Here is a 12,441-nt window from a genome sequence, read left to right as displayed (position 1 = left end):
GGAAAAGCGGGACCCATTTTTTTAAAAACATTAGGGGCACACTAGTACATCTGCCCCAATGTATGAAGCTTGGAGAAGTGGCATCTATCCCCATAAAAAACGTTTTGTGCAAGGTGACAATGCACCAGCCAATCAGCTCCAATATGTAAATTAACAGGAGCTGATAGGCTGGAGCATAATCACCTTGCACATAATGGGGGTTATTCTGTTTGGTACGGTGAAACGTACGTACGATCCGTCACGTTTTCCGTATGCTCACGGTGAGCGTAAGTCCGCCCACAGAACAGCTGCACATGGACGGTCACAAACACCGACAATGGGGAGTGGCGTTCACTTGAGCGTACACCACAGTGCACGGACGGATCTCGTCCGTTTTCCCACCGTCACCTTCCGTATATCTGAGCGTACGCCACATGCAAACATGTTCTAATATTGTTCAAAATAAGACTTTAGAGTGTGATAGGCAGATGTTGGGATCCTTTGTTAAGCACCCGTACACACGGGGGAGATATATTGCTCAGCAATATATTGCTAGCAATATATTGCTGAGCAATATATTGCCCAGTGTCTCCTTTGCATCAGTGACCTGAGATGGTCGCTGATGAAAAGGAACCTCTGCTGGGGGAGCCGCAGAGGTAATCAGCAGGTCGCAGGAGCAAGCTCCTGCGACCAGCGATTACAATGGGGCAGAAAACGGGAGCGCGCACCCGGCGATTTATAGCTGGTGCGCACTCCAATTACTGGCAATATGGTCGCCTGCGACCATATTCCCAGCGATTATAGCCCCTATCGCCCCCGTGTGTACACAGCATAAGAGATATGTGATTGCAATATTGTGCTTGGTGGCATCTTACATACAGAGTGTGCTACATAAAGTTCATAGCAGATATGAAAGTGCATAATGTATGTTCTTGGGAAAAAAAATACAGATTGTGTGCAAAATAGTGGCCATGGCCTTAGGACATTGCTCCGCCATTGCAAGTAGAAATTGAGTCCAAAAAAAACATCATTGTTGCTCTTAGATGTGGTTTATGTGTATTTTTCATAATAAAAAACTGGTATGTTTGTGTTACAGTGAAAAAGAAAAAACACTTTCTGAATGGGTGTAGATGGTTATAAAATAACTACCTGGACATATATAACCAAGTATTAGAATGAATATTACCTAAAATTAAACCAACCTTTACATGTAGAGAAGTGTAGAAAGATATGCTTCCAATGTGTTTGAGGGCTGTGTGTGGCTTGCAGGTAGTGAAATAATGGTTTTCACTTAATAGCCTGCAGCATTGCTTATTACATTCAGGTGTGTGTGTTTGAGTAGTAATCAGCGTTAATTAGCAAACCCAGGCGTCCGCTCTCATGCGGTATCTCTAGGGGTGGTCAGGAGCAATCTTTGGCGTCCGCCTGTTTTTGGGCCAAAATGCACGGTGCGTTCGCCGATCGAGGCGGTTGTGGCACCGTGCATTTTGTGTGCACACCCCCGTGTATGCCCATGTTTACGCCCAGTGTTCCTCATTATTCTGGCCGCTCCCATAAAAACGCCCACATGCCGCCCACAATGACCGCGTTCTTGTGGACAGGTTTTTTTCGCAAGGAGAGACCCGTCCGTTAGAGGTGTGAGGTCGCCGCACATGCGCATTGCGAAAGATATGCATGCGCAGATGAAAAAAAAGCCTGATCCGCCTGTATACGGTCCCACCGTACCAAACAGAATAACCCCCAATGTTCTTTATGGGGATAGATACCACTTCTCCAAGCTTCATACATTTACCCCACTGTGATGAATCGGAATGAAGCCACTCTGATAGGAATGACAGACAATAAGCTCAGCAGAGAGTAAGGGGGAACTTTACTAAGATGGGAGTTTATTTCACAATGGATGTTGCTATGGGCAACCAATTAGAATGTACTTCCTATTTATTTTTGTACCTTCTAGAACATAAGAAATAGTGTCTGATTGGTTGTCTTAGCAACATCCCATCTGAAATAGTTCTCCCATCTTAGTAAATTTCCTCCTGGGTTTATTGTTTTTGCAAGAGTTTTTATTTATTCAAGCCATGGATCAGGGATGCTACATAAAACAAAAATGACTAATAAAAAAAAAAATAGGAACAGCACTAAACAGAGTGGCTTCACTCTGGTTTATCAGTGCATGAGAAAAGCCAGTGATTGGTTAGAGGTAACTAAAGGTGCGTACACACGGGGGGAGATATATTGCTAGCAATATATTGCTTGCAATATATTGCTGAGCAATATATTGCTCAGTGTCTCCTTTTCATCAGCGACCAGAGATGGTCGCTGATGAAAGGGAACCTCTGCTGGGGGAGCCGCAGAGGTAATTAGCTGGTCGCAGGAGCAAGCTCCTGCGACCAGCGATTACAATGGGGCAGAAAACAGGAGCGCGCACCTGGCGATTGATGGGACACACTTCCCATAACTGCTGTTTCCTGAGGTGTCCCCGTGTATAATAATAATAATAATAATGCCATGACACCACAGGCTGCTCCTCCTGTATAATCATTTATGTGTCATGGCATTACTTTTATTATATTATACAGGGGGAGCAGTCTGTGGTGTCATGGCATTATTATTATACAGGGGAAGCAGCCTGTGGTGTCATGGCATTCATTTTATATTATACAGGGGGAGCAGCCTGTGGTGTCATGGCATTATAATTATACAGGGGGACCTACAGATACAACCGGCCCTTTGAGGGTGACCAAACTGCTGATGCGGCCCCCGATGAATTTAAGTTTGACACCCCTGAGCTAATCAGTGTTTTTTCTCATGCTCTGCTCTGAAAAAATGGATTCTTTGGCATTCTGGCATTTGTGGTTCTCCTAGAGCCAGCTTGCCCTTTAATTTAATGGCATGAAGGGATATGTGGTTCTTCAACAATAACAATATTTTGATTCAAATATTTACTAATATTTAATACTTTAGCTCTAGTTCCGGTTGATAGATCTACAGTGTCTAGATACATAGGGCCTTATTCTGGTTATTGCGGTCCGTTCCGGACATTCTAAGAATACACGCCCACAGGTCGTCCGCATTCCTTCGGACGGACTCACTAAGAAGAGGGAGTGTCTTCGGACTACATCCAAACGTGCGTGTGCGGTGGGAACACAAAGATTCTGCACGGTCTTACAGCGTCCGAACGGACGGGAAGCTGGCCGTACGCACCGAGTTGGTGTATTTCCGCACACCTCACTACTCTATTCGGAACTCATGCTTTTGCAACATGACACACTTATCCAATTAGCCAACCTCATAACAAATTGATTATTTTTAAATGTAATCAATTAATTCCTAATTGATACTTAAACACATTCCTAGCACTTTAGATTAACCTTTACATCATGTAAAGTGGTATTACTTCATTGTTGCCCCTTTACCTGTCTTAGTGGTTCCAATTGAACCTGTGAAAAGAGTGTTAATTAATCACTATGAGTAGAGTAGAGGAGTGGATTGTATTGTGGTCAGCTGAAAGTGCTTCAGGTGCGGGCATACTAATTGGGCGAACCGAATGCCTAGCGCATGAACAAGTGCTCTCCGCAAACTGAAACTTGCTTATGGACACCGCATATTTCATGCGTGTTGGTTCGCTTGCAGTCGGTGTCCTGTCCGAATGCACGCCTACCACAGTTCGTGCACTCCCATGTGTACGCCCAGATTTACGCCCAGTTTTGCCCACTTTGAAACCGCACCCTTGTGTATGCCCACATGACGCCCATATTACGCCCATATTTCCCGAGCCAATTCAGTGCAAATTTCTGGTAGGTATTGGCGAGAACGAGTGCGGAGACACTACGTTGCACATGCGCATTGCGTTGCCTACGCATGCGCAGATGGCTAAAATGCGCCCTCTGAAAGAATTCGGAACGGACCGCACCATGCAGAATAAGGCCCATAGTCTACAGCAGTGGTTCCCAACCTGTGGTACGCGTACCCCTGGGGGTACGCATCCACCCGCTCGGGGTTACGCGGCAGCCCGGCCTGTAATGGCGGCCGCGGCAGTCAGACAGGTTGCTGGAGGGGAGGAGAGTGCGTTGCGCATCTCTTCTACCCCTCAGTGTGCTTCCCTGTGACTGGCCGCCTGTCCGCCAATCAGAGCTTGCGGGCCGGCAGCCAATCAGGATCCGGCCCGCGAAATTTGATTGGCGGGCAGCCCAGTCACAGTGAAGGGAAGGAGAGATACGCAGTGTGCTGTACTCTCCTTCCCTGACAGAAGCAGCAGCGGCAGCTACACGGCAGGGGGACACTGGACTGTCCTCTCCCTAGCAGCAGCATCAATGGTGAGTGTGCTGCTGCTGGGAAATACTATGGGGGCATTGCTGGCACTGTGTGGGCATACCATATTGCTGGCACTGAGGGGGCATATTTATTGCTGGCACTGTGGGGGTATTGCTGGCACTGTGGGGCATACTTGTTGCTGGCACTGTGGGGCATTGCTGGCACTGTGGGGCATACTTGTTGCTGGCACTATGGGGGCATACTTGTTGCTGGCACTGTAGGGGCATTGTTGGCACTGTGGGCGCATACCCAGTACCATGGGGTCATACCTGGCACCGTGGTGGCATTTCCGTTTCTGCCACTGTGGGGGCATACCTGGCACCATTGGAGCATATGTGTATCTGGCACTTTTGGGGGCATATGTGTATCTGGCACTATTGGAAGGCTAACGTGATCCGTTGGAATGTCTGTTGCTTCAGTAATAGAGATTTGACAGTGTTCTGTTATTTTATATGCTGTCCGCAGAATGGGCTGAGCTTATATTATGGTCATGTGGTTGCACTTTTTTTTTTTCCTCGTCATTGCCAGTATGACTTGCCCCTGTTAAGCCACACCCTTCAAATGAGGCCAAACCCCTTTTTAGGCCACGCCCCCTAAAATTTCACGAGGAGGTACTCATAAATGAAAAGCCTAATCAAGGGGTACGGGAGACAAAAAAGGTTGGGAACCACTGGTCTACAGTATCGATCTTCCCCAAAAAGGTTGACATGCAATATATCAAAAGGGTCACAAGATAGATAGGGTCAAAATGTCGACATGAAAAAGGTAGAGACATGACTAAGTCAACATGAGTTTTTCATGAGTTTTTTAACTAACCAACTGGGTACTCTTTACCTAGAACGGCGCCCGCGATCAGAATCGCGGGCGTCGGGGGTAAAAAATCGCGGTCATCGCGGGCATCGCGGGTAAATCGCGGGTACATCAAAATCGTGTACCCGCGATGACCGCGATTTTCCCATAGGGAACAATGTTAAAAAGCCTAATTGACCGCGATTTTAATGTAAAATGCCTCAATGCCCGCGATTTTCCCATAGGAATCAATGTTAAATGGGCTACAGAGCCCAAATAGACCCAATTAACCCTTAAATGTCACCCCGATTTTTTTACGCCACCCCACGATCCACGCCAACCCGAAGCGTGGCGAGCGCAGCGAGCCCGCGAGGGGCGGCGGTACGCGTCCTCCGACCTTTTCATGCCCTACTATCCACGTCGGCGTGGAGTTGAGAATAGAATAGTGTGGCGAGCGCAGCGAGCCACCGAGCCCGAAGCGTGGCGAGCGCAGCGAGCCCCGCGAGGGGACGCGGATACCTTCACAGGTAAACGCGTCCCTTCGCGGGCTTCACAGATGTCGGCGTCGCCACGGACACCTGTGAAGTCCGCGAGGGGACGCGTATAACTGTGAAGGTATCCGCGTCCCCTCGCGGGGCTCGCTGCGCTCGCCACGCTTCGGGCTCGGTGGCTCGCTGCGCTCGCCACACTATTCTATTCTCAACTCCACGCCGACGTGGATAGTAGGGCATGAAAAGGTCGGAGGACGCGTACCGCCGCCCCTCGCGGGCTCGCTGCGCTCGCCACGCTTCGGGTTGGCGTGGATCGTGGGGTGGCGTCAAAAAATTGGGGTGACATTTAAGGGTTAATTGAGCCTATTTGGGCTCTGTAGCCCATTTAACATTGATTCCTATGGTAAAATCGCGGGCATTGAGGCATTGAATGCAAAATCGCGGTCAATCTGGCTTTTTAACATTGTTCCCTATGGGAAAATCGCGGTGATCGCGGGCATCGCGTCGCGGACGTTTATGTACTGCCCGCGATCCCGCGATCACCCCGATGGGCGCCGTTCTAGGTAAAGAGTACCACCAACTGCACCATCCATGCTAGCATAGAGTGAGAATATAATAGTGTGCCGAGTGTAGCGAGGCACTGAAGCTGAAGCATGGCGGGGGGAAGGGAGCCATGCGAGGGTACGCGTTTCACTAATTGTGGGTCCATGTCATCTACCTTTTTTAGTTCAAAGTTTTGACCTTGTTGACCTTTGCCACGTCAAATTTTTGACCCGGTGGACCTATTACATGTTGACCTTTTGGGGTTGACCTATTGAAGGTCTATCAGTCAATAGTTTCACCCCACACCCACCCTGCTCCCACCACTAACAAGAGTGGATTGAGAGCATCTGGACAGTTTTATTTTCGGCAACTTCAGGGAGTGGGTTGGGGAGACTGCATATTATATTTTAGCTGGACCCCCTTAGGGAATACAGGCTTGTGCATACCAGCATATGGTTTATTTATTAACATGGCAGGGTGACCACGTCAATGCAGCAGTAACTTACAATGCCTTGCACTGTTTGCTGATTTTCTAAAAAATGTGTTAATTTTGGTATTGTAATTCTCATGTGTGGTACTGTAAATCTCATGTGTGGTACTGTAATTCTCATGTGTGGTACTGTAAATCTCATGTGTGGTACTGTAAATCTCATGTGTGGTACTGTAATTCTCATGTGTGGTACTGTAAATCTCATGTGTGGTACTGTAATTCTCATGTGTGGTACTGTAATTCTCATGTGTGGTACTGTAATTCTCATGTGTGGTACTGTAATTCTCATGTTTGGCTCTGCAAATAAATTGAGGTACTGTTAATATGTAGTATTACTTTAGTAATATACCTCATTATCAGGGAGCTGCTTGGACCCCCCTTCTATGTGCTGACTTGTGCCGGATTGTAGCCTGAACCAACCCCTGGAATCAATAAAGTGAATTTCTCACCAAAGGATCGTGCATCACCTCCAAGGGCCTTTATCATCCTAGCCCCAGCCATACCATTCCACTAAACATCATTGGATTGGATTTGCCATCTCTACCTGCGTTTGTCAGTAATTTGTGCCAACTTGGGCCGATCGCACGGAAGATCGGTGGAGGACGCACATACCCTACTAAGGGTGGTAACTATTGATTCATCAAACTTTCCATTCATTCGGGGCTATAATATGAACAGACTCCCTGGCAACCAGCCCTATCATAGAAGTGTCCATGAATTGATTTTATCAGATTTTTATTGTGTTATATATGTGCTATATAAAAAATGTTATATGTTAATCACGTTATTACAATTTTCTGTAAACAGATTATCCAATCTACTTTAATTTTTCCATCCTCAAAACTGTGCGCTGCTTTAATTTATTTCTTTTTTTCTGCAGACCTCATTATAAGTAAACTTGAGGGAATGAAATAAAGGCATTATGATAGCATAGTGAAGTAAGAAATTGTAAGTAAGAATTGTGAGGTGCGCGAATAACAGCACTTGGTACGAGGGTATGAGGGAGGCTAATGAAGCAACTATGCTGAGAGGATGATTCATTTGCCTCCCTCATACCCATTATTGTTGTCCTATCAGACATTCCAACCAAGGGTGTGTGTCATGCACCACCACAACTGTTATCTCCTCCATTTTTGGTAGCGTTAAGTACATACTGTACTACCTACCTGCATTTTGTTTTGCTGTGTTTTGTCATTTAGAATTTATTGAAAAACAATCTGTATTTTGTACCAGGAGTAACAGTAATTTATAAAAATTTCCGCTCACTCCGCCAAGTAGCAACAATCAGACCCAGTCACCTGTACGACGACCATAGTGACACCCCAGTGCATACTTACCTGCAGTGACTTCTTCTAGCAAGTACTTATTATTGTTTAGTGCCAGTCTGAGCCAATCCGTACTTACCTGTTATCTCCTTGCTCATCTTCCTCTTCAGAGACTTCATCGTCCCCCTGTGTGGGGTTCCTCCATACACTTTCATTATCCCACATGCAGTCTAAGTTTATTAAAGAACCCAGCTTCCGGTATACTCCAGCTCCAGACCAGAGTCACCCTTCAGACGTGACATTCCTCACGGTACTCTACTTGATCCAACCCTGTCGTTCTTTTAGGAACAGAGCTGTAGCCCCAGACGGGTCACACAAGATGATTATCTGAGTCCCAGAAGGTTGTCTTTGAGGTATATTGTCCCAATAATGGTGATGTTCAAGTGTCCCAGTGGTCAATAACATCTCAATATGTTTCTCTGGTTATATTTGGATTCCAGCTTCTTTAGGAACAAGTCCTTGAACACACGTTCATTAAAATAACCAGTGGTCATTTCATCCCTTGATATTGAGCTTAATTGATTTTTTTTATTGTTTCATTTAATTGATATGGATACATTTATTTGTTGATAATAAATAATTTAAATTAAGAAAAACCGTCCTTTATTTTACTTTTTTTCTGGTTAGCATTTTTTAGCACCAAGGTCTTGCTTTAAGATTTTAATTCCCAACCAATACCACATCTTTGCATGTTCTCTTTTCTAACCATAGGATGGGAGTTCTATTGAAGATTGGATTTTGCCCATAGCATCCAATCAGATTGCACTTATTTATTTTGCACCGTCTACAAATTAATATCTAGAATCTGATTGGATGGTATGAGCAACATATCATTTGCAATAGAACTCTCATCTTAGTAAAGTTACCCCATAATGTGTGTTTAGTAGAAATATAGGTGGATCTGAATAATATGTCTATGCTACATGAACAGCATTATAATAAAACGGTACTTGTTTCCTAGCAGGGCGCCCACTAAGCTATTTGCTTAGTGGGCTATTCTGCGTAGTGAAATCACATTGCACATCGCAGCGCATGGCCCTTTTTTGTGGCGTGAGATGCGATCTCAGTAGTTCATATGGTAAAACACCTAAAATACCAACCCTCTCCACGTCACCCCGAAGCGTGGCGAGCGCAGCTAGCCCCGCAAGGGGTGTCAGAATGCGTCCTCTGACCTTTTCATACCCCCACTATCCATGTCAGCGTTTATTTTCTATAGTGTGGCAAGTGCAGCGAGCCACCGAGCCTGAAGCGTGGCGAGCGTAGCGAGGGTACGCGGATTACTTTACATGTAAAGGAATGTAATGTATTCTGCGTACCCTTGCGGGGCTCGCTGCGCTCGCCACACTATATAAAATCAGCTCAACGCCGGCGTGGATAGTGGGGGTATGAAAAGGTCGGATGACGCGTTCCGCCGCCCCCTCGCGGGCTCGATGTGCTCGCCTTGCTTCGGGGTGACGTGGACAGCGGTGGTGTTTTACCATATTAACTACTGAGATCGCATCTCACATCTCACTCCACAAAAAGCCATGCGATGCGACGTGCGATGCGATTTCACTATGTTAGTGTAAGTAGGAAATCTGGGCGCCCTGCTAGGAAACAAGTACCAAGTAATAGATAAAGAATAATATATTTAAAAAATTCTCACCTGGTTTATGATAGTTGCAGAATACTCGCTGTCATCATAGATCCAGCCGCCTTCACACATCTCTGTCTCTATGTTGCTGGTGTTGCCTGTAGAATTGTCATTGAGCAAATGAAATTGAGCGTTCGTATACCTCAGGCAGCTGGAGAGATTCCCATTAGGGCCCACTGGAATAAAGGCACGTAGCCAATTTGTCGTAAAATTGCCGTCCTCCCAGGAGTCGTTGAGTCGGCAGCGATGTTTGGGGATAGCTGCTGTGAAGTTCTGCAGGAGGTTGTGGCTGGCCATCATGAACACCGGCAGGGACAGCAGGATGACATGTATGATCTGAAAACGTCCCATGCCCCCTATTCTCTCCAGGATCTCCTGAAACGCCATACTGCTGCTGAGCACCTCCACACACTAGGATCATTGGACTCTTGTTATTAAACCCACCTTTTGCACTGGAGTGGCACTCAGAGGCAGTGTGCTGTAACTTTATACAAGGGTAATGTCTATGAGGGTTTGGCTAAGTGCAGACGCATCAGGAGCTGAGATTGTGTTAAACTTTTACTGGTATACTGAAGCATTAACTTTTAAAACTAAAAAATAGTTACATTGAATTAAGGTAAAGGGCAATGTATGTGGATGTTGCGCAAGTTACAATACATAACATTAAAGTAGCATCCAGACTTATCCGATGTGTTTCTCCCACCTGCAACCGTGTAATTAGATAATAGTAAATAAAGATATAGGATTGATTTTTTTTTCTTGATCTTCCATGTACTGTATTGTGTGATATATCCTAGTTAATTAAACTATAATATGCAAATTAATTGGGATGAAGCTTGTTTTCTGCTATCTTTTCTGATCTATTTAAAATACATAGAAATATTTACATATTATTAATAATTAATATGACTGCGCTTATCTGCAATAACATATTTTTTGAATATACGTCTTGTTTCACCATCACAAAACCACATTATTGCAGAAATTAACTGATTGTATCATTTTACTTTCTCTTTACCACATAGCTTCCGTATAGCGCGTACTGTTAAGGTGCCCATACACGGCACAATTTTAATGGACAATCTGATCTGTCACTCAATTTCCCTTGAAATCCGTCACTCCCGGCCAAACAATATTATTCACACACACAATGAACGATTGTGTAAACGATCAGAGGATTTTAACACCTCACCAAATTGTTTTAGTCTCACAATTCATCTTAAAAACTGGCAAATTTGAATAAAGGGACTGGCAAATTTGAATAAAGTGCGGCCCTACCTACAGGATATATAAAGCAGCCTCGATTTTGCCTATATGCAGCTCAGCTCAGTTCTTGTACATTGCTCAACTGCATTGCTTGTTTGGCCTGGCTTTACATAGTGTGTTGTTCCTGCTTTATAGCTTGCATTCTATCTTGGATTGCGTGGAAATGGATTCCAATCAGCATCAACTGCTGCTTGCCTGTGGCTATCTGAAGATGAGTGGGATCACGAAAGGAGTAAGATGAGTTCCTAATGGATGAAGGAATGGCAACTGAGGAGAGACACACCCTGAGGACTATCACAAATTCTGCCTATATCTGGAGGCAGAATACTAATATGCAGAGGGCCACCCCAGGTGCGGAGAGGCTAGTGGCTACCATGAGGTTCCTTGCTGCAGGATGGTCACTGGAAGACCTGAAGTGTGGGACCCTCATCTCCAGGGCTATTTTTCAGTAGGCTCCAGCAGGAACTGAGGCCCTTATTCTAGTTCACTCTTTCTGACAAAATATTTCTTAGATGGACAAAACCATGTGCACTGCTGGAGCCTGCTGAAAAATAGCCCTGCTCATCTCCATACAGGCTTTGGTTGTCATAATACCAGAGAACTGCAATCAGTATTGTAAGTTAAGAAAAATCACTAGTTATGGAAATGGAAAAATATATAACTAATATTTCTGTATTTTTAAAATAGTAGTTATGTCAACCAACGTGGCACTATTTTTAATACAATGGCAATACAATGGCAACCAACACGGCTGCATACCTATATAAAATGATCAATTTTTGGAATGGAATGAGGTACAGTAACAACAAAAACATAAAACCGTTTTATCTATCAATAAAATAGTTGGGATGCTGTAAGATAAATGGTAGGTCTGACACCGATTTTAATAGGCCAAGAAACACATGGCACATGTCCAGATTTAAGCCCCGGCATCCAAGAATCTGTCCTTGTTTATTGACCGTGGTCATAATTTTCACCATATACTGTACCATGGAGTAAGTAGTTATTGAGAGAAATAAAACTTGGTAAAGCTTGCTTGCTAAAATCACATTTTTGCATAGCAAATCAAATATGGTAAAATTGAGATGGCTCCTCATCTGTCTACCACATTTCTCTGCATCTGTGGATGTGGACAGGTATGTGGGTTGGGAAGTAGGGCAGTTGGCTCTAAGAGTAGAACAAGTGTGTTGGGAAGTATGGCAAATGGGTTGGGTAATTGGGTTGCGGAGTAGAGCAAGTGGATTGGGGGGTAGGGCAAGTGGGTTTCGGTGTGGAGCAAGTGGGTTGCGGAGTAGGTCAAGTAGGTCAAGTGGGTTGGGGAGTTGGGTAAGGGAGTCTGGTAATAGGGTAAGTGGATTGATGAGTAGGGTGGGGTGGGGTTGGACCCATATATGTACTGGGCTGGTAGCTGGATGGTAAGATGAACCAATGCCTTGGAAGGGCTGCACAGTTGTCTGGGGCAGAGTCTCCTCAGTAAGCTGTGTGCTCTTGAACAGCTGATCCCCATATCACCATGTCATATATACGAGCCGCTTAATGTGGATCATCTGATCTGGCTGCATGATACGTATAGAGCTAACTATGGGCCTGATTCTGGTTCACTTGCAAAAA

The 12,441-nt window shown here is 45.1% G+C and overlaps 1 protein-coding gene across 1 annotated transcript in view; it reads right to left on the bottom strand.

Moving 5' to 3' along the window:
* Positions 1 to 9,951, bottom strand: part of LOC146045058 (solute carrier family 22 member 6-B-like) — a 34,955-nt gene extending 25,004 nt beyond the window's left edge. The window contains exon 1 of the mRNA XM_083163751.1: positions 9,577 to 9,951. Coding sequence (XP_083019877.1) covers positions 9,577 to 9,951 — 375 coding nt within the window. The remainder of the gene's footprint in view (positions 1 to 9,576) is intronic.
* Positions 9,952 to 12,441: the final 2,490 nt, after the last annotated feature.

This window comes from Crinia signifera, chromosome 11 (genome assembly GCF_055691185.1).
Source record: "Crinia signifera chromosome 11, ASM5569118v1, whole genome shotgun sequence".
NCBI classification, from domain to species: Eukaryota; Metazoa; Chordata; class Amphibia; order Anura; family Myobatrachidae; genus Crinia; species Crinia signifera.
Note: the sequence above shows the minus strand (reverse complement) of the source record. Positions and strands in the feature narration are given on the sequence as shown.